The sequence below is a fragment of the Ursus maritimus genome, unplaced genomic scaffold, assembly GCF_017311325.1.
Source record: "Ursus maritimus isolate PB19 unplaced genomic scaffold, ASM1731132v1 scaffold_22, whole genome shotgun sequence".
NCBI classification, from domain to species: domain Eukaryota; kingdom Metazoa; phylum Chordata; class Mammalia; order Carnivora; family Ursidae; genus Ursus; species Ursus maritimus.
The window spans coordinates 6,961,873-6,984,241 of record NW_024424675.1 but is presented as its reverse complement, the minus strand read 5'-3'; the positions used below and the strand labels follow the sequence as shown (position 1 = coordinate 6,984,241).

Genomic DNA, 22,369 nt, shown 5'->3' with positions numbered 1-22,369 from the left:
TGGAAATGACCAGTGCAGGGAAGGTCTAAGGGATGTGGGCTTAGACCTACTGCCACCTGCTACAATCTCCAGAGTGCAGTTTGACAAAGCCTAATCTTGGGCTTAGAGTCCTCAATGTCTGGGTGATAAAGGACCAGTAGGATGATATGTGGGCTGGTCAGAAAGATGCAGGCCTTGCAGAGACTGGTGGAGTAACAGAGCCCACATGTTGCGGGACCACGGGGTCCCATGTTGCCCTGACAACCAGAAGGGGCATTCAGACAATGCTAGAGGGCCTTGAAAGTGACAGTTGATTCATGAATTTCTTTCCACACCTTGAGGAAGTGCAGCTACCCAGGGCAACCGTGGTAGGTCTGTGGCTGGCTCTGATGGCTATACCCCAACCTCTGATTAATTATGGTTCAGGGCTGCTACCGGAGGAAGCATCTCAGGAATATTTAAAGACAAGGCTACAGAAAGTCCTCTGAGGCACAGGTGAAACAGAGCATTGATTATCAGGTGTCCCTGGGGGATTGAGCAGGGCAGACGCACAGATCCCAGATCTTCGGGCTGGAATGTATGAAAGAGGGATCGCTTGCAAAACAGTGACTCAGAAGGCACCATGCAGGCAAGGGGGGTGGAGGGCTGCCCAGGGAGACAGTGATGAATTGGGCATTGGCGAAGCAAAGCCCTAGTGCAGCCTGCTGGAATTTAATCAGAGCAGTGGGTCTGACACAGTGGCAGCGAGCACCGGGGCCTCTGGCAGGCAATGGATGCCTCCTGCCAAGGAACTCTCAGGAACACTCCATGAGCCCTGATTTATGCTCTGAAACCAAGCAAAGGTTCACAATTGGGCAGGAGCTGCCAAAGTGTGGAGTCTGCGACCCAGTCCCTGAAATGATGGTTGCAGTTACAGTCCCTCCTTTCATTTGTGATAAAGAGAAATGGAAGAAAAGGCCGGTTGGTGGCTTTTGGGTGATCCCTCTTAAGTGCTGGCCAGCAGAGGTAGGATGGTCAACCATCTTGGTTTCCCATTTTTACCACTGAAAATCCCACTTCCAAGGAACTCCCCAGTCCCGGGCAAACTGCGACACGTGGTCACTCTCTCTATGGCCTTATTGGCGGTGGTGACTCACCTCAACCCAGTGCAAACCCCAACCAGCCTGAGGGATTGACGTGAATGTAAACCTTTCACCAACTCCCGTGACATCAGAAAGGCTAATGACGGTGTGTTTGGATCCCGCTAGAAATGAGACAGGATTGCCTAAGGATCTTCCCTCCAAAGTGTAGATGTAGTAATTAGAGGTAATAGAGGTAATAATTAGAGGCAACTACAGTAGGCGCCATTAAATATGGCCTTGAGTGAAGGATTTAATCAGAAGCCAAGGGCAATGTACCATCCTGTTTGGCTTTTCCGGAGATCATGACACCCCCAGCGCACTCTTGAACTCCTGTGGAACCTGATGGGGACACGAGGCAGACCCTGGGATCCTGGTGACGTGGCTGCATTGGCACGGCTCCAACCATGGCGTCCTGCTCAACCTCCAGCCTCGCATTGCTCCTCTGCACGAGGACCTGCCAGGCACCACTGGAGTGTGCTCTGCAGTGGGCGTACAGCCCTAACTGTGAGGAGTTAACCCCAAGGGCAACAGCCCAGCCGCATTGTCCTGGTGGCAGTTTCACAGGGGCTCTCCGGACGGACAGAAACCCATCTCCCACAGGGAGAAGCTGATCATCACCTCGCACCTGGTTGGCTTTTCTCCCTTCCCCACCCCTAACACATGCTTTCTGAGATCACCTCCCCCCAAATTAACTACTCCTCCCTGGTCCTTGTCTCAGTGTCTGGTTTTAAAGGAACATAAATTGGGACCAACCCCCTTCTCCTCTAGGTGTAGCCAGTAGCTGTCTGAAAGTAAGCCCAGCTCCTTACAGGACAATCCATTCACCCATCGTCCCCATTTAAGGACATTTGTGAATTCACCACCACCTCCAACACTGAGTACAGAAAAGAATAGAAGTGATAAATAATGAGCACATTGAATAGCTGTATGGAAGTATAATTCAATCACTGATATTGTGACAGAGAGGGACTTTCTGCATAAAAGCAAAGAGAAAATATTTACCAAAATAAGTAATAAATACTACTACATAAAACCTTTCAAAATTTCTGCAAGTCGCGTCGTTGTTAAAGTTCAGTAATGGATCCATGGGGATTCAATATAGTATTCACTCTACTTTTGTTGTGCTTAACATTTTTCAGATTAAAAGGTTTTTATTCATCCCCCCAAATAAGAAGCAATTCAGTAGGTGGATAAGTTGTCAAGGGTAAGAATACACATTTCAGAAAAAAAGAAAACAGCAGCTGCTCTAATATTATACAGATGGCTACTTGTGGCTTGGGATAAAAATTCCAGGGACTGCATTACACAGATTTCTTTTAATGCTATATCTGCTAGAAGGCAAATGGAACCGAATATGATGAACTGTATCAGTCAGGAGAGGCTACATTATGCTGTGGTAACAAAGAGCCCCAAAAGCTCAGAAGCTTCAAACCACAAAGGTTGATTTCTCATTCAGCTACACATCACCATGGTCAGTAGGCAGCTCTGCTTATCACAGTACCTCCGGGAACAGAGCTTACATCTGGGACATTGCTAGTCATGGTGCAGAGGGAAAGAGGGTGTTCTGTAGCATGCGGCACTGACTAGTAAATGGTTCAGCCTAGAAATGACACTATGTATCAGCCACTCCCACTCAAAACTCATTGATTAAATTGGCTTACAAGACCCCACCCAAACACAAAGGGATCAGGGACCCAGACAGTGGACAGCTAGAAATATATGTCATATAGCACCAATGACTACCACAATGAGCCCAGAAAAACTACTAGGTGACTCAAAAGGTAACCCGTGATCTAGTGAGGACAAACACAAATGTCAAAGATGTTTGTGAATAGTTTGAGTAAAATTGTTCAATGAACTGTGAGTGCAGAAAGGCGATATTTGTAAATCAGTACATTGTTTCATGTGGTGGTTAAAATATATATTTGCAAAATATAATAGATTTATGCAATATAGTGGGAAATTTTCTGCAACTCAAAATGCAATATATGAAAGAAAAGATTAGGTAAATACATATGTAATACAAATAACAGAAATTTGGCTAGGGTCCTTAATATAGAAAAAGCTCTAACAAATCAATAAAAAGAAGATGAAAGAAAAAGATAGGCAAAGGGTATTATCTTTGGGGCTTGGTGCTTTTCTAAGCTATTCATAAAGCAGCAATACAAATGATCAATAAGTATTCAAAAAGATAAACTCAACTGGTCATGGAAAAATATATAAAAAAAATATATAACTCAAAACAACAAGCTACCATTTTTGCCCAACAAATTGGCAAAATCAGTTTTTAAAATGTATGACTCTAAATCTTGACCCATGGAGGCTGATTGTGGAATTCTTACACATTGCTGGTAAAAAAAATTAGTTGTTAAGCTTTTTATATAAAGTGCAGTAGCATGGCAATATGGATCAAGAATCTTCAAACATTCATTCCTTTTTACCCTAAATTCCCCCTTTTAGAAATTCTGCCTAGGGAGCCTGGGTGCCTCTGTTGGTTGAGTGCTGGACTCTTGGTTTCAGCTCAGGCCGTGATCTTGAGGTCCTAAGATCAAGCCCCACATCAGGCTGTGCGCTCAGTGCAGAGTCTGCTGGAGATTCTCTCCTTTCCCTTCTGCCCCTTCCCCCACTTGCACTCGCACATGCCCGCGCGCTCTCTCTTTCAAACAAATAAATAAATTAATAATATCTTAGAAAAGAAAAGAAATTATGGGGCGCCTGGGTGGCACAGCGGTTAAACGTCTGCCTTCGGCTCAGGGTGTGATCCCGGCGTTACGGGATCGAGCCCCACATCAGGCTCTTCCACTATGAGCCTGCTTCTTCCTCTCCCACTCCCCCTGCTTGTGTTCCCTCTCTCGCTGGCTGTCTCTATCTCTGTCGAATAACTAAATAAAAAATATTAAAAAAAAAATAAAATAAATAAATAAAATCTTTAAAAAAAAAGAAAGAAAAGAAATTCTGCCTAAGGAAATAAACAGAAATACAAAGACATATATACAATGATGTTCATTCAGAACTTTAAAACTTAGAAACAGCCTTCCATGTATGTCTAAGAAAAGGAGTAAATAAATTATGGAATGTTATTTAATGAGACTAATAAAAATTACAACATAGAGGAATATTTAATTATATCAGGAAATGTTAATAATATAATAGCAAAAATACATTTGAAGCAAGGCCACAAAAGTGAATATATTTTATGATCCTAATTTCATTCTTAAACCTGCCCTTACAGTTTGCATTTATATGTTAAACTGGCAGCAAGCCACAAAATATCACCAGGGATTTTCTATTCATGGACCATTATAAAGGATTTTTATTTTCCTCTTCAGGGTCTAGACTTCAGTTATTCTATAATAAATATGATTTTTGCAATAAAAAAATGTAATGACTGGGGCGCCTGGGTGGCACAGCGGTTAAGCGTCTGCCTTCGGCTCAGGGCGTGATCCCGGCGTTATGGGATCGAGCCCCCCATCAGGCTCCTCCGCTATGAGCCTGCTTCTTCCTCTCCCACTCTCCCTGCTTGTGTTCCCTCTTTCGCTGGCTGTCTCTATCTCTGTTGAATAAATAAATAAAATCTTTAAAAAAAAATGTAATGACTTGTTTAAAAAGTATGACGATGTTGTATTAAGATATCGAGGTGACTGGAGAATAAAAAATTAGTATAACTGAGTGCTTAGGAAGAGGCAAGTTATAACAGGCTTGCCTCCCTAGTATCTGCAAGCAGGTAATAACCAGTGGGTTGGGGCCTGATCTGGTCATTTGCCCAGATTACTATGCACTGGTGAGCAGGAGAGACCGACTCGCTTTAGCCCTATGCTCTTTTTTTTTTTTTTAAGATTTTATTTATTTATTTGACAGAGAGACAGCCAGTGAGAGAGGGAACACAAGCAGGGGGAGTGGGAGAGGAAGAAGCAGGCTCCCAGCAGAGGAGCCTGATGTGGGGCTCGATCCCAAATCGCCAGGATCACGCCCTGAGCCGTAGGCAGACGCTTAACGACTGTGCCACCCAGGCGCCCCTAGCCCTATGCTTCTTAAAGTGGGATTTTCACCTCCTGGGGCTGGTGATATGCTGAATGGGGGGCACATAGAACCACAACACCAGTTTCTGGCTTCAAGTTTACTTCAGCTGATGGTAAGCAATTTGTGACATTATTTTTATATTATGGACAAAATACAAAATCTGCATGAACTTTTAGGAAATTGGGGGGGGAGTGATGTCAGTATCATGGCAGCGTGAGTCATTCCCTTTGTTTCTCCCTTTTAAATTACAACAAGTAGGGCATTCATAGCCCAATAGGGGCTCCTCTGCACAGCACAGCGGGACTCCAGAGAGAATCTAACATCTGTACATCTATCTGGTGGGTGCATTGGACCTTGTGGAGAAGGCAAAACCCAGGGAGCTGCAGCAGAACGGGGGGAGCAGCAGCAGTGCTGCCTGTAACCCCAGCGACCTTGGCAGTGGCAGTGGCCCCAGAGACGAAGGTATCCCCAGCAAGCCCCAGGCTGCTAGCAGCAGCACCCGTGACCCCAGCCCACTTGGCAGCAGCCCCAGCAACCCTGGCAACCTCAGCGCTGGTGATGACGCCCGTGCCCAAGTAACCATGACAGCCTCAGTGACCCCTCCAGAAGAGCAGGTGGAGGGTGGAACGTGTGTGCTCCCAAATACAGCTGTAAAGCACTTAGGGAAGACGGGGCGGGGTGGGGGGGGGTGGGGGGGAAATCTATGCTTTATCGCCACCTTCTGGAAAACAAAAGAAAGGCCTTTAATTCCCAACCTGTTGAACTGTTAAAAATCAAAGTAAACAAAACTTTGCCTAAATGAGAAAGATATTCCCTACTTCAAATGCGCCAGCAGAGGCACATCTCATCAAACACCATGAAAAATCGCAGTAATACGGTATCACCAAAAGAAAATGACAGTTCTCCAGCAACCAGTCTCCAAGTCACAGAACGTTGGGATCTACCTGATAGAGAACTCCAAGTAGCTGTTACGAAGCAATTCAGCAAGCTCCAAGAAGATTCAGAAAAGCAATTTAATGAACTCGGGAATAAAATTAACAGAAGGAGTACTTTGCCAGGAAGAATGAAATTCTGGAGCTGAAGAACTCAGTAGACGAGATGAAGAATGCATTAGAAAGCATTGGAAATAGAGATCAGATGGAAGAGAGAATAGGTGAGCTGGAAAATCAGAATCTAGAAACGATTCGGGTGGAAGAGAAAGAACTAAGATTTTTAAGAAGCAAAGAAACCCTACAAGAGCTATCGGACTCCACTAGGGGGACCAACATAAGAACAATGTGTATACCAGATGGAGAGGAGAAGGAGAGGGGGACAGACAGATTATTTAAAGAAACAGTAGCTGAGAACTTCCCAAACCTGAAGAAAGAACTAGACAAAGCTAATAGGTCCACAAAGCTAATAGGTCACCTTACTATCTGAATGCTGGAAGACCCTCTTCAAGACACATCATCATGAAGCTGTCAAAAACTGATGATAAAGAAAGACTCTTAAAGGCAGCCAGGGGGTTGGGGAAGGGTGGTGGAAAAACGTAACCTGCAAAGGAACCCCCATTAGATTATCCGCAGATTTCTTCAACGGAAATTCTACAGGCCAGGAGAGAGTGAAATGTCATAGTCAAAGTACTGAGAGAGAAAAATTTCCAGCCAAGAATACTCGATCCGTTAAAGGGACCCTTTCGAATGAAGGGGAAAAGCAACTGCAACACTGAGGGAGGTCGCCACCACTGGACCTACCTTACAAAACAATGGCGAAAGGAGCTCTTCTACCTGAAATGAAAAGACAGAGATACCCCAGATTTTTACTAAAGTCAAAATTATAACCCTCTTTTAGAATAGGGTGTTAAATGATTGTAGCATAAAGTTTAAAAGAGAAAAGCAATAAAAATAAATAGTGCTACTACAATTTGGCAACAAACTCACAGCATGAAAGGAGCTAATTTGTAACAACAAAAGCATAAAAGAGGAAGAGGAAAACGCCAGAAACTGTATAGTCAAATGAAGATAAGTTGCTATCAGCAGAAAAAGGGCTATTTTATCTATGAGATGTTTTATACACACCTCATGGGATCTACAAAACAAAATCTTGAGCAGAGACAAAATACTTAAAAAGGCTGGCGGGGGCGGGGGGGCACTGAGCAAATTATCATAGAAAACCAGCAACCTAAAAAGTAAATAAACCAAAGAAAAAGAAACAACGGAGATACAAAACAACTCATAAACTGAAGATGAAATGGCAATAGTAAGTCTTCATACATCCACAATCATCTTCAATGTAAGTAGATTGAACTCCCCAATCACAAGGAACAGAGTGTCTAGATGGATTAAAATGAAAACCCAACTGTATGCCGCCTTCAGGAGACTGTTCTCAGCTCCAAACACGAACACGGACTCAAAAGTGAAGGTGCAAGGGCGCCTGGGTGGCGCAGTCGTTAGGCGTCTGCCTTCACCTCAGGGCGTGATCCCAGGTCCTGGGATCGAGCCCCGCATCAGGCTCCTCCGCTGGGAGCCTGCTTCTTCCTCTCCCACTCCCCCTGCTTGTGTTCCCTCTCTCGCTGGCTGTGTCTCTCTCTCTCTGTGAAGTAAGTAAATAAATAAAATCTTTAAAAAAAAAAAAAAGTGAAGGGGCAGAGGATGATACTCCAAGAAATGGTAGCCAGAAGAAAGTGGGTGTAGACATACTTAGACAAAATAGACTTCAAGACAAAATTAATAACAAGGGAAAAGCAGGTCATTATATAATTATGATAAAGGAGTCGATACAGATCTTCCTCCACTTATGAGAGGGTTACATCCTGATAAACCCATCACAAGTTAAAAATATAGGTTGAAAATGCGTTTAATACACCTAACCTCCCAAACACGATAGCTTAGCCTGGCCGACCTTACACGTGCGAACAACGATTACATTAGCCTACAGTTGGGCAAAGTCCTCTAGCACAAAGGCTACTTTATAATAAGGACTTGAATATCTCAGGTAAGTTCTTGAATACTGTGCTGAAAGTGAACAACGAAATGACTGTATGGGTAGAGAATGGCTGTAAATGTATTGATTGTTTACCTTCGTGATCACGTTGCCATTGAGAACCGCAGCTTGCTGCTGCTACCTGCCGTCATGAGCGAGGACCATACTGCATATCACTGCACCAGGAAAAGGTTAAAAACTCAAAATTCAAAGGACGGTTTCTACTGAATGAGTATCATTTTTGCACCATCATAAAGTCTAAAAACTGTAAGTCAAACCATCCTAAGTCAGGGACCCTCTGTACATCAAGATGTAACAATTATAAATATGCACATCTCATATATGTCCATCTCTCAAATATGTACATCTCAGAAATCCCAACATCTGAGCAGCAAACTATATTATGCAAATATTAACAAATCTCAAGGGAGAAATATACAGCAATGCAATAACAGTAGGGGACTTCAATATCCCACTATCAGCAGTGGAGAGATTGTGCAGACAGAAAATCAACAAGGGAACTTTGGAGTTGAACCACACTGTAGAACAAATGGACCTAACGGATATATATAGAACATTCCATCCAACAACAGAATACACATTCTCAAGTGCACATGAACATTCTCCAGGACAGGTCATATGATAGGCCACAAAACTAATCTTAGCAAATTGAAGAAGATTGAAATCACATCAGCTATCTTCTCTGACCACAATGGCATGAAATTAGAAGTCAACCAGAGGAAAATGAGTAGATCTTCAAATATTTGGAAACTAAACAGCACATTTCTTTTTTTTTTTTTTAAGATTTTTATTTATTTATTTGACAGAGAGACAGCCAGCGAGAGAGAGAACACAAGCAGGGGGAGTGGGAGAGGAAGAAGCAGGCTGCCAGCGGAGGAACCTGATGTGGGGCTCGATCCCAGGACCCTGGGATCATGCCCTGAGCCAAAGGCAGACGCTTAACGACTGCGCCACCCAGGCACTCCTAAACAGCACATTTCTAAATCACCGATGTGTCAGAGAAGAAATGAAAAGGAAAGAAATTAAAATGAAAATACATCATATCAACTTTTGTGGGGTGCAGCAAAAACTTTCTAAAGGAAAAGTTTATAGCAGTTAACACATTATATATCTTAAGAAATTAGAAAAATCTCAAACAACCTACCTTTATACCTCAGGGAACTAGAAAAAGAGGAACTATTCAAGGCCAAAGTTAACAAAGGAAATAATAAAAGAGCAAAAATAAATGAAATAAAGACCAGAAAAACAGTAGAAAGGGTCAGCAGAACTAAAAACCATTACTTTAAAAAGATAAACAAGTTTGATGGCTAGACTAATTCTTGAACTAGACTTTTAAAAAAAGAGAAGACTCAAATAGAATTTGAAATGAAAGAGGACGCATTACTATGGATACTACAGAAATACAGAGAATTGTAAGAGACTACTACAAACAATTATACGCTAACAAATTACATAACCTGGAACAAATGGATACATTATAGTAACACACAACACATCTAGAATGAATCAGGAAGAAACAAAATCTGAACAGATCAATAATGAATCGAGATTGCCAGTAATCAAAAGACTCCTGACATGGAAAACTCTAGGGCCAGATGGCTTCCCTGGTTAATTCCACCAAATCTTTAAGCAGGAATTAGCACCAATCCTCCTCAAAGTCTTCTAAAATATTGAGAAGAGAGAACACCTCCAAATTCATTCTAGGAAGCCAGCATTCTCTTGATAGCAAAGTCAGATAAGGATACCACAAACGGTGCTGGGAAAACTGGAGGTAACACATGTAAGACAACGAAACTGGACCCTATCTCACACCACTCACAAAAATTAACTTGAAATGGATCAAAGACTTAAACCTAAGACCTGATACCATGAAACTCCTAGAAGAAAACAGAGGGAAGAAGTTCAGCAATATAGGTTTTGGCAATGATTTTTTGCACATGATGCTAAAAGCAAAAACAACAAAAGCAAAAAAAAAAAATCGACAGATGGGACTATAACAAACTCAAAAGCTTCTGCACAGCAAAAGAGAGTGGGACAGCAACCTACAGAATGGGAGATAATTTTTGCAAACCATACATCAGATAAGGGGTGAAGATTTAAAACATACAAAGAACTAACACAACTTAATAAAAAACCAAATGATACTATTAAAAATAGAAGAACTAGATAGATATTGTCCATAAAGGACATACAAATGGCCACCAGGCACATGAAAAGATGCTCGACGTCACTAATCCTTGGGGAATACAAATCAAAACCACAATGAAATGTCACCTCACACCTGTTAGAATGGCTGGCATCAAGAACACAAGAGACAAGTGCTGAGAAGGATGTGGAGAAAAGGGAGCCTTTGTGCACTGTTGGTACGAATGCAAATTAGAGCAACCACTATGGAAAACAATATGGTGGTTTCTCAAAAAATTAAAAATAGATCTACCAGGCAATCCAGCAATTCCACCTCTGGGTATATATCTAAAGGAAGAGGAAACAGGATTTCAACAAGACATCTTCATGCTTATCACAGCATTGTTCACGATAGCCAAGATATGGAAACAACCCAAATGCCCATCCATGGATGAATGGATAAAAAAAAGTGCGGATCCCGGGGCACCTGGGTGGCTCAGTTGGTTAAGCATCCAACTCTTGATCTCACCTCAGGTCTTGATCTCAGGGTTGTGAGTTTAAGCCCTTTGTTGGGCTCCCTGTTGGGCATGGAGCCTACCTTTTTAAAAAATGTGGATTATGTGTAAATGGAATATTATTTGGTCATGAAAAAGGGGACCATCCTGCCATTTGCAGCAACCCATTATGCAAAGTGAGAGAAGTCTCACAGAGAAACACAAGTACCATATGATGTCATTTATGCGTAGAATCTAAAAAAATCAAACCTGTTAAAGACAAAAACAGAGAGTACAATGGTGGTGACCAGAGGTTGGAGTGGGGGCTAAGACTGATGGTGTTTAAGGGTACAAACTTGTAACAAGTAGTAAAGAAGCCGTAGAGATCCAATGTACAGTATAGTGGATAGACACCAATATGGCACTCGAATGAAGGAATGCGATCGATATTGCTTCAACGGCAGTCATGTTATAGTATATCAATGTATCAAAGTAATACACTGTCCACCTTAAGTTTACAAAATGTAACATGTCAAATTTATTAAATAATAATAAAAAAGAAATCTGGGGCTTGTGAGAGGCCGCTTTAGGCTATGCCCTTTTAAAACCAGCAAGTTCCCAGGGGCGCCTGGATGGCTCAGTTGGTTAAGCATCTGCCTTTGGCTGAGGTCATGATTCCAGCGTTCTGGTTCCTGCTCAGCGGGAGCCTGCTTCTGCCTCTCCTCCCGGCTCATGCTCTCTCTTGCTATCTCTGTCACTATCTCTGTCTTTTTCTCTCTCAAATAAATAAAATCTTAAAAAAAATAAACCAACCCAGCCAGTTCCAACTCACTGCCCTTTGCCAATAGGTTAGAGTGTCAGCCTTGGCACTGCTGACACTTTGAGCCAGATACTTCTTCCTTGTGTGGGGGAGGGTGTGGCGGGGGGGCGGGGCGCTGTCTGGTGCATCGTCAAAGCTTACTAGCATCCCTGGCCTCTGCCCACGAGAAGCTAGGAGTGCACGCACACACATCTTCCCGCTAGATGCTAGTGGTGAGCACCAGAGAAGTCTAACAGTGCCCACTGCCCCCTGGGGCACCAGATGGCCCCCAGGTGAGAAACTCATTTCGTGAAAAATTTCAGACTCACTAATCCCGCTAAACTCCAAGAGACCCCTGGTTCAAAGCGGAATTCAAAGAGGAGCTGTACCATGTATTTTTTTTTTCATCAAAATGCACTTGCCTTCTTTAAAAAAAAAAAAAAAAGTAGGAGGGGGAGAAGGGAACTCCAATGCAAAGGGCTGGGGTGAGTCTGACTGCCCTTCTATCGTGTGGAGCATGCGCTACTGAACAAGGGTGGGAGGGCGCCAGCAGACAGCCCACCCTCGAGGGCCCCCCATCCCTCCTACAGTGAACACCGATGCGCCATCTCCCCCCGAGTCTCTGGGTGAGCCTCTCATACTCCAGCTGGGCATCGGTTCTCCTTTATCACCTGCTCTCCGGATAAAATTCCCTCTGTTGAACTGCCCAGTGTGGAACCTTGATTGCTACAGTGTATGTATCGGGATGTTAAATGTGTAAGTTCACCTGGGGAAAATGGACATCTCTGTGACGCTTTCTTCTATCCGAGAGCATGATGGGTTGAGGTATCTTTCCATTGGGTCGGATCTTCATCTGTGTCCCTCCAGAGAGTTTCAAAGTCTTATTTAGTCCTTAGCTCTTTTTTTTTCTTTCTTTCTTTCTTTTTTTTTTGTTTTGTTTTGTTTTGTGAGTTTCTTTCTAAGTACTCTGTGCTTCATGTGGCTGACATAAATGCTGTCGCGTGTAGGTTTGCTGTAAGGATTAACCTGTCGTTAATATGTAACGTACTTAGAGCAGTCCCTGGCATACAGTAAGTGCCATAGAAGTGCTCCTTCTGATGATCGTCTTAGTTTCTTCTTGTATTGTCCAACTGATTATTGTTGGAATATGGGTCATGGTGGTTCTGTCTGTTTCTGCCCAGCTCCCGTTCAGTAGAAGCTAGGAGCAGACTGGATCTTGGGGCATCATTTTAACAGGAAAATGAGGTGTGCTCATAACGGATCCATCCCACACGGTTAAGAGGGACACACTTCTAGTCCTTTTATAGATACCCTTTTCCCATGCGCCTGTCCCCAGACTACTGGGGACTGTTTGGTGCGGATACCCAATCATTAGAACCATGGATGTAACTGTTATTACCTCACGTAAACACACGCACACACCCCTTAGGAAAACAAAGCTTCATATTCCTAGGAATGCCAGTATTCTTGTGAGCAGGTCTGATAGTCCAATGCAAAAGCAACGTTTGCTGCTTACTCTTGAGAAACAGGCTGGCAGTTTCACTCTGTGCATCAGTGAGCCAGCCCGCATACCAAACTGCCCCAAAACTCAATGGTTTAAAATAACCACCGTTTACGTCCTGCTCCTGGGTCTCTAGGTCAGCTGGATTGTTCTGCCATCTGGGCCGGCCTCCGCTCATGCCAGCTGGCCTCACTCGTGCATCTGGGCTCAGCTGCAGGGTGAACTACAGACGGGCTGGTCTGGGGTGGCCGCCTTCACGTCAGCCAGGGGTTGGCTGTCCGCCGGGGCGGTGAATCCGCCGGGGCTCTGTCTGTCATCAAGCAGAAGGCTACCTCGGGTCTGTCCTGTGGTGCGACAGAAATGAGGGCGAACAGATAGGTACAGAGTTTCTTGAGACCCGCACTTGGAACCGACACCAGCACTACTTTCCATGGCTTTCTCCAGACAAAGCAAAGAGAAGAAGCCAGATTCAAGGGGTGGGGAATAGACTCCCCCTGTTGGAGGGCAGGACTGCAAAGGCGTATGGTAGAGGGAGCATGAACACGGAGAAGCCCGAGAAATGAGAGCCACAGTCGCCTCCCACACCCCCCACACCACGGTGACAACGCCTCTGGTGCTGATTTCCTTTCAGCAAAAGCTGGTTTGTCTCACTAGCAGCCCAACGGTGGTTTGGGTCCGGGGAAGGTTCCACATTTGGTGGGCTTCACCCATTTACCCTGATTTACCATGTTTCGCTTTCATTGGCTGCCACTGCTTGACGTTGAGCCCACATCTGAGTCTGTGTGAGAGCGCGATCCCCTGCACCAGCTTGTCGGGATGATACACTTTCCTCTCTGGCCGGGTTTCTGAGAGCAGTTGCTGCTTTCGATGGAGTTTTCCAGTATAGATTTACCGAGACACTGGACCGTTCTCAGCTGGTGGCTGAATAAATCTTTGTTGTTGCATCGACTCAGTCAATCATGGGCTAATTAACTCCAAGTCCTGTTAGAAGCAATCGAAATGTCTTTTCTCATTGTCAGGGGGGCAGACAGATCTTGGAGGTAATCTGGTCATCTCCCAGCTTTCTGGCATCTCTGCCCTTAAGCCCCTGAGTCAGGACCTGAGTCGTGGCCCTGGTGGCCACGCAGGGACAGACTTTCTCTGCCACAGCAATATGTCTTCTCGTCCTAGAGGGTTACCAAGCCACCCCGGGGCCAGGCAGTGGAGAGAGGACAGGCTGCACACCTGCGCTCACCTCCCACACCGCTGCTGTGCTCCGCCCACCTGGCCGGCAGGGGAACAGAGGAGCCCCAGCGCTACCGCCCCCAGGATCGGAACATAAGAAGCCAGAGGGAATGGCCACTCCTGGGTTGTGGAGATAGAGCGAATAGTCCTAGAAGACAGAGAACAGGAAAAGGAAAAGATAGGCAATAAGAACATGGTTGAACAGATAAGCAATATGAACTGTAGGTATTTATAACTAAGCTTGGTGTTTACAACTCATTAGCATAGGGCAATAACCATTGTGCATATCATTACGCATTTTAAGTTATTTTTGTTGATATTAAACTTTCTTCCTATATTTGGTGTTCCCTTACACAGGTTAAAATGTCATACAGATTGTGTTTAAAAGAATTCTAGGGGCTCCTGGGTGGCTCAGTCAGTTAAGAAAACTCTTAACTGCCACTCTTGATTTCCGCTCAGGTCATGATCTCAGGGTCATAAGATCCAGCCCTGTGTTGGGCTCCATGCTCAGGGAGGACTCTGCTTGGGATTCTCTCTCTCCCTCTCTCTCTGCCCCTCCCCCCCAAAAAAGAGTTCTAGTATGATCCAATCAGGTAAATACACACACGCACACACACGTATATACATATAATTTGCAAGATTTTGGAGTAAAATGTGTATTTTAAACTTAAAATATGTAAATGTATATATGAAAGATATATAATTATAAAATCAAAGATATATATAAATATCTTTTACATCTTCTAGAGCTAAGTATAAACATATATGTACATTTACATTTTGGCTGAAGACTGTCTGAAAGGAGGAATAAGAATTGAGTAATAATGATCACAAGTAGGAAAGGTTTTTCTTTAATTTTCTTTTCAATATACTCTGGTTTCTTACCATGAGGATGTACTGCTTATACAGCTTTTTAAAAGCCGTTTACTGATAAATTTTAAGGTGATTCTGCCAGCTTTTCTTAGCATGTGACCCCCAGCTCAAACAGTAAATCCGGGTAACTTCCAGACAAAGAACGAGAATTCTCCGGACCCCAGGGGCAGGAGAGCGGTTTTCCAGGGGGACAGAAAGGCGCGGAGCTGCTGAGGAAGCCCGGGTCCTGTGCTCCTCCCACGGGCCAGGACCTCCCGGCAGCCCCCGGGGCGGGCGTGCGCAGGACCTGGTGGCCTCTCTCCCTGTCCACCCCCCACCCAGGGCCGAGGAGGCAAAGGCAGCATCTACGTGTGGGCCTCCGGGGACGGTGGCAGCTACGACGACTGCAACTGTGACGGCTACGCCTCCAGCATGTGGACCATCTCCATCAACTCGGCCATCAACGACGGCAGGACCGCCCTGTACGACGAGAGCTGCTCCTCCACCCTGGCCTCCACCTTCAGCAATGGCAGGAAGAGGAACCCCGAGGCCGGCGTGGTGAGTGCAGACCCCCACCCTCGGGGAGGCGGTGCAGCGCGCCCCTGCTGCGTGATGTCATGCACAGACACTGGGTGATGTCATGCACCAGCACTGGGTGACGTCAGCAGAGGGTGGTGCTCTTCCCTTCTACCCTCAAAGAGTCAGTATCTGTTCTGAGGCTCCACAGATTCATTGTCTTCCAGACCTGATAATGCTTCGTTACCAAGGTAGAGTCAAGGGCTGTGCCGGTTGGAAGCAAGCATTGCGATCCCCTTCCAGCTCCTTTTCTGTAGGTTGTCTTTCTTGTTTCTTGTTTTGCCTTGCAAATAACGATAACTCTGATGATCAAAAAGTTGTCCCAGCATACCACTTTTAAGGAGAGCTAATATTAAGAACTGGGCCATCACACTGTCATGCCACCTGAGCTAAGAGCCCATTCGTTTATTACCGTAATTAAAAAATTGCATCCATGGGTGGACGTCTCTGAGTCCATAATCCCTTCCGGGCACACAAACGTATTTTTTCCAAGGCAAGAGTAGTGGTTTTCACCGTATTTTAAAATACGTCCATGACTGAGAAAACAAAAAGGTTAAGAATCCCAGACTTAGATTATTTGTTGTGTTTTTCTGAGCAGCACCTCCCTCCTGGGCAGCTTGGTGACCTGGTGAATTTTCAAGTCCCCTTCAAATATGTATCTGGAGAGCATAATGGACCTCTTTGGATCCCTTCCTCTCTCTGGGTATCTCACTCACATATCCCCCTTTCCTCGGACCGCCCAGCCTGGACTTTGGCAGGTGGTTCCGTAGTCTTGCTAAGCTACATGGTGACTGGCCATCCACCTCGGCTGGGGTCTCCCAACAGAGGGTAGGAACTCAGAACACAAGCATCATTACCAGCCAGGGTTCCAGTGCCAGATTCCTGCCTGGACTCTGCTTTGGCAAGCTGGCCTGGCTCTCATGTGAGCCAGGACATCCCTTTACCTAGAAGGGACACGGCCTTTACCTGGCTCCCTCTGTGAATCCTCGGCTCCCCCTTGGTCTTGGAGAGGACAGCGAGTGTGCCCGGTCCTCCCATGCGGAAGGAGGCTTCAGCCTCTCCTACCAGGGGAGCTCTGTGGATAGAAAGGGAGAACGGAAGAGCAGAAAGGAAGTGAGGAAGTTCCCAGTCCTGTTGTACTCATGCTGCCTCACCCCTCCCCCGAGAAGGTGTCACTCCCTACCCCAAGGGGGTCACTGTGTCCTCAACCTTATCTGTGACTCTCTTTCTGCTTTCACTGGGGAAGGGCCTTGAGTTCTATCTGAATATTGTAATTTTCCCCCAACAGATGCCTTTAAACCTCCCTGATACTTTGTTCTTCAAAATACTAGGCCCCTTTGAGGATCCTACAAACAGAGGAAGAAGGAGAATTCCTGTGGTTTATACGTGATCACGATCGTAATGAAAACCCTGGCTTTCACCCTGGCTCATTGAAAATGAGGGTTTTTTTCTCTTTGTGAAAGTCCTTTGAAATCTGGTTGATCGGTCTCCCCACTTAAGACTTGTGGAAGTGATTACTCACACATCTGTTATCTTGGCTCCCTGAGTCCCAGCATCTCCCCATGAGATACAGAGAAACATTCTCTTTTTAATGGCCTGTCCTTGTAGGCAGACTTCAGCTGAGCAGTTTATTCTGTCTTTGGGAATGCCGCCTTTGCCTGTGCAAAGGGGAAAAAGTGATGCAACGGCGTTTGGGTTTTCCAAACCAATCCCAGTGCAAAGACCTCACCAGTGCATGGACTTGGTGGTGGTACTAACTTGTCACTTTCCACCTATAGGTTTTCCTTTCAGAATCCAGGAAATAAATGTCTCTCTAGTCTCTGGAATAACTGCAAATATGCTTCTCTTGAAACACTTGACTTGTTTTTATCTCATGAAACACTTGACTTGTTTTTATCTCGTGAGCCCTGTAACTGTGACTGATGGTCCCTTTTTGCATGCGCTACTAGGAAGCTCAAATAAAATGTATGGCCGGATAGATAGATAGATAGATAGATAGATAGATAGATAGATAGGTGCTAAGCTTATCGTTACCTTCATCTTAATCTTCTTCAGAACAAGGCAGAGTTTAAATGAAAGAAACAGATAATCCTCTGCTTCGTATTGTTTTGGGATTCAAAGTAGAGTGAACTGTTCCCTAATTACTGAACGCCTTCCCTTCCAGGCAACCACAGATTTGTACGGCAACTGTACCCTGAGGCATTCTGGGACATCCGCAGCTGCGCCCGAGGCAGCTGGAGTGTTCGCGCTGGCTTTGGAGGCTAAGTATGTTCCATCTCAGGGCCCAGGGAGGACTAACGTGTCTCTCCACCTGATTCCAGGTGTCCCTGGAGGCAAAAGTGGGTGTGAGAGCCTGTGGATGGGCAGGGCCGGTGAACTGTGATGGACGTTTCTAAAGGAACCGTGGGCCCCAGGTGATACACACACACTCCACAGACAACATCCTTAGGAGAGCACAGGACCGAATAGGGACACGTAGAGATTTCTTTCTTTGTGAAAACCATCCTATTATCCTCTCTGGATCCTTTGGCTATTTTACTCCAATAATACCATTAGCTGAATGAAGGAAAACCGTTCCCCAACTGGTATCCAGCAAACTATTTCAGAACCTGAGCAAGGAGGGAGCTCCCACTCGAGATTTGTTAACTTATAAGGTGAATTCACTTTTGACACTGACACAAGGTGGGCAAAACCACAGTGTAGACCAGGAAATGGACTTTCCTGAGAAACCTTCCAAGCGACGGGTAAGAGGAGGCTATCCTCTCTGTTCTCACCATCCCGCGGAGATGCCACGGACTGCTGTTCCGAACACACCTTGAATTTGATCCTCAGCAGAGATTCCTGCCCACCTGCCGCTCTGTCTTCCCTTAGGGCAGCCAGAGGCCGGCCCTGGTTGGAGGGATGAGCCTGTGGGCTTCAGGCCTCACCTGTGTGGTAGGAGCGCAGGTGCGCCCGCTTCAGGGAGCTGTTCGAGAACGCAGCACCAGCAACTTTTGAGACGTTGGGTTCAGGCCCCTGGGGAAGGGGAGTTGAGTCCCCATCCTTGTCAGCCGTTGCTGGGCAACCGGAGCATCTAGCATCCATCGCCAGGCAACCCCACTTTCTCTCTATATGTGCAGTGTATTTTCTGACTTGCAAAGGAGGGAAGAGTTGATGCCTCGATAGGAAAGGACTTTGAAAGATTCTCTAGTCTCACACTCTGTCTCCAAGCAGGAAAGGTATAATCGTCCTCCTTTTACAGATAAGACCCCGCATTGGGAGTGACTCGTCTCTTTGGACCAGGCCGACCTTTGATTCTTGTAACAAAAGTCAGGTGGAAAACTTACGATCCCAGGAGGCACTGATCGAGGTGTTTCTATTAAGTGTGGAGATCAACCAAAACTTAGGTAGTACGTGCCCTTCTGGAAGACGGAACAGTGTTATCTCAAGGCCTGTCCTGCCCCGGCGTCTGAGCTGGCTTTGCTCACTCCAGCTAGGAGCAGACCAACAGTGCGAGCCAACTGCCTGCTGCTGAGCCTTGCAGAGAACAGGGAGCAGGGGTGCTCCAGAACTGAGAAGGGGGTTCTGGCCACCCTATAATCTAAGAGGGTAGACCTTGACTCAGGTCTCCTTGCATTTTGGCAAGCAAAAAGCCAACTGCTCGGGCCTCAAGGCGCACAAAGGGACAACCTAAATCGATAAAGTGATGGAACGAGGCTGCTGGATGTCTGAGCAGGCTCAAGGGCTCTGCACCAACTCTTCACCATTCTTTGACATGCGCTTGCAGACAGCCTTACGGAAAAGAAGGCACCACTGAGGCAGCCTTTGTTTTGGAGCGGTGGTCATGATTTTAATTCTCTCTCGCCATAAAGAGGAAAAAAGTGATACGGGCAGGGAGTGGCTCAAGCCCACCGTAGGAGGTAGTCCTAAGATTCCTCAGAACACCAAGTGCCTGAGGTTGGGGCCGCCTGGGAGACAAAGTTGGTTTCAGCAGTTTATTAAGGAAGGGCTCTCAGGAGAAACCAGGCTAAAGTAGAGGAAGCAGGTTAAGGGTGGGGGAAAAGTCCAAGTAAGGATGCCATTTTCGAAGTTCTGGCCTCAGCCCAGTCCCATAGGGAGCTCTGCAGTGAAAATGATGCCTCAGAGCATGTTTTTTCTCAAGGCAAGGATGCTGGGCTGCCATGTTTTGACGCTGGTCCATCACTGGCTGAGAGCCGTGCCTGCGGAAGGGAACTCCAAGGCGTCTCTGGCTTTCTGCAACCGTGGGCAAAGCGGCTCCAGCAGCCAACAGTTAAAACGAATGGTCAGAACAAAACAACCCTAAGAGAGAGTCTGAAGGAGGAGGAGGGAAAGCCGTTCCATGAACAGTTCCTATAGCTCATTTCTCTTTATTGTGAGACCAGACATCTGGGAGTCCTGGGCGACATAGGACAGCAGTCGAGGGCTACTGGCCACCCAGAGGTCCAATCAGAAAGCTTTTTCAAAGCAGTTTGAATGCAATAAACAAATTATTGCCCGTAAATGTATGCTCTTCAGGACCACGAAAGAGGAACATCCACCCCCAGGACTCCTGGGGAGAAAAGGGAAGCCATTATTGCTGTGTCCCGCCCAGTCACTACTTTCATAAAGTACTTTTCTGCCAAATGCTTGAAAATGGCTTCTCAAGCCCCAGGGAATATTGCTCAAATTTCCCAGTATGACCAACACTAGAAAAAATTTTCAAATGATTTCTTTGCCCTGGGGAGTTTGGGGCCCGGGGGTCGGCAATGGCCATCTTCAAATATTTTGCATTCTCTCTGCGCCCCAGGGCTTTCTGTGTGGTTCTAGAGGGCTGAACTAGGTTTGAGGGGTCGGTCATAAGGAGGAAAATTTTTGGCTTGAGAGAACCATCAGTAAAGCAGCCCACATATTGGAGTAGAAGAATGTTTCCAAAGCTGACCTTTCAGGAGATGGATTTTTTTTTTCATCTGTACTCTTTATCTAAGTATAATAGACCCAGAGCAAAGTGCACAAATATTAGACACAGCTCACGACTTCTCACAAAGTTAACAGACCCATGTAAGCAGCATCCAAGTCAGGAACAGACCATTACGTAAGTACCAGATGTGCTCTTTTGCTTAATATCACATCTGAGAGATTCCTCCATACTGTTCTGTGTGGTTATAGGTCATTCATACTCATTGTGAATTACTCCACTGTATAAATGAATCCTTGGGTTGTTTCCAGTTTGGGGCTGTTAAGAGTCATATTGCTATGAACATTCTTACACATGTCTTTCAGTGAACATACGGGTCATTTCCGTTGGGCGCATACTAGGGAGTCAAAATGCTGAGTCATGGGGTATACATATATGCAGTTCTCGTAGATACCCCCAAAGAGTTTCTCACAGTGGGGGTAGCCATTGACCCTCCCTCCAGCAGTGTGAGTTACAGTTTCTCCACGTCCTTGCCAACACTTGGTATTGCCAGTGTTCCACACTTCAGCCATTCTTATGGGTGGTCAGTGGCATTGTATTCTGTTTTTTTTATTTACACTTTCCTGATAACTGGTTGAGCATGAGTGGGGGGCGTGTTGAAAACGATAGATTCCCACATCTCAGCTAAGAGTCACCGAACAGAAATCTCTGGGGATGGATAGCCTAAGAATCTGTCTTTTGAAGCCCTGTTCAGGGACTCCAGTCCTGGGTGTTGAGCTCGATGAATCTCTGAATCAGGCTACTGTTGCATGGCAGGTGAAATATCTGGACTCTGCCTCTGACCAGGTCAAGAAACAAAATCCAAATAACAAGAGCTAAACTGAGACAGGGTTTTACTTTCTTTCATGGGAAAGATACTTCAGACGTTGGGAACCCAGGGTTACCATGGGGGACCACCGGAATCCAGCTCTTTCTAGATTTCTGCTCTTCCACCGTCATGTTCTCCAGATGCTGCTGGGGCTGTCGCTGTCAGGTTTACGTTTCGGATAGAACAGGAAAAGCAAAGGGAAAAAAGAAATCCACCAGCTGAGTGAGCCTTGTTTAAAGGTTTTTTTGAAAAAGCCCCACCCAGTAGCTTTTGCTTATTTCTCATTGACCACAACCCTCACGTGACCACCCCAGACTACAAAGGAGGCTGGGAAATGTAGCTTTGGAGCTAATAACGTTGTTGTTCTGAATAAAATTGAGGTTTTCTTAATAGGGAAGAGGGAGGATATGTCTGAGGGAGACAATAGCTCTATCTTAAAGCATCTAAGTGGGTGATCATTCACCTCTCCTGGAAATCTGTTGTCTTATCTTAAAAGGACACTGGGCAGGAAACTACATTTGTCACTAGTCCCCATGTGATTCTGGTGCAGGCAGCTTGAGGATCACAGTCTGATGCCCCCTGGCTGGGCTAACACAGGGGCTCCACTGTTGGTTTTCTTGGCATTGAGAGCTCCCCCATCATGGCAGCCTTCCCTTTTAAAATATTGAGTTGTCTGTCTGTCCCTCTGGGCTGTAGGCTCTCAGAGAGCAGGCACTTCCTAAGGCGTGCCTACAACTAGCACAGTGCCTGGAGCTGATCTACGCTTAATGGACCTTCATGGAATTGCTTCATTGCGCAGCACCTTTCCACATATCTGTGCCTTATTCTCCAAACTATTAATAAAATGCTTGAGAACAGGGAAGAACATGTCATGCTATTAGTCTTACTACACTGTTCATCGTGACCTTTATACTGTAGATAATCTGTAAATTTAT

At 45.5% G+C, this 22,369-nt stretch overlaps 1 protein-coding gene across 2 annotated transcripts in view; it reads left to right on the top strand.

Annotated features, from left to right (window-relative positions):
* Positions 1-22,369, top strand: part of PCSK2 (proprotein convertase subtilisin/kexin type 2) — a 253,195-nt gene that overhangs the window by 217,371 nt on the left and 13,455 nt on the right. For both annotated transcript variants that reach the window (XM_008710012.2, XM_008710011.2), the window contains 2 exons: positions 15,439-15,654; positions 17,837-17,937. In XM_008710012.2, the coding sequence (XP_008708234.2) occupies positions 15,439-15,654; positions 17,837-17,937 (317 nt within the window). The remainder of the gene's footprint in view (positions 1-15,438; positions 15,655-17,836; positions 17,938-22,369) is intronic.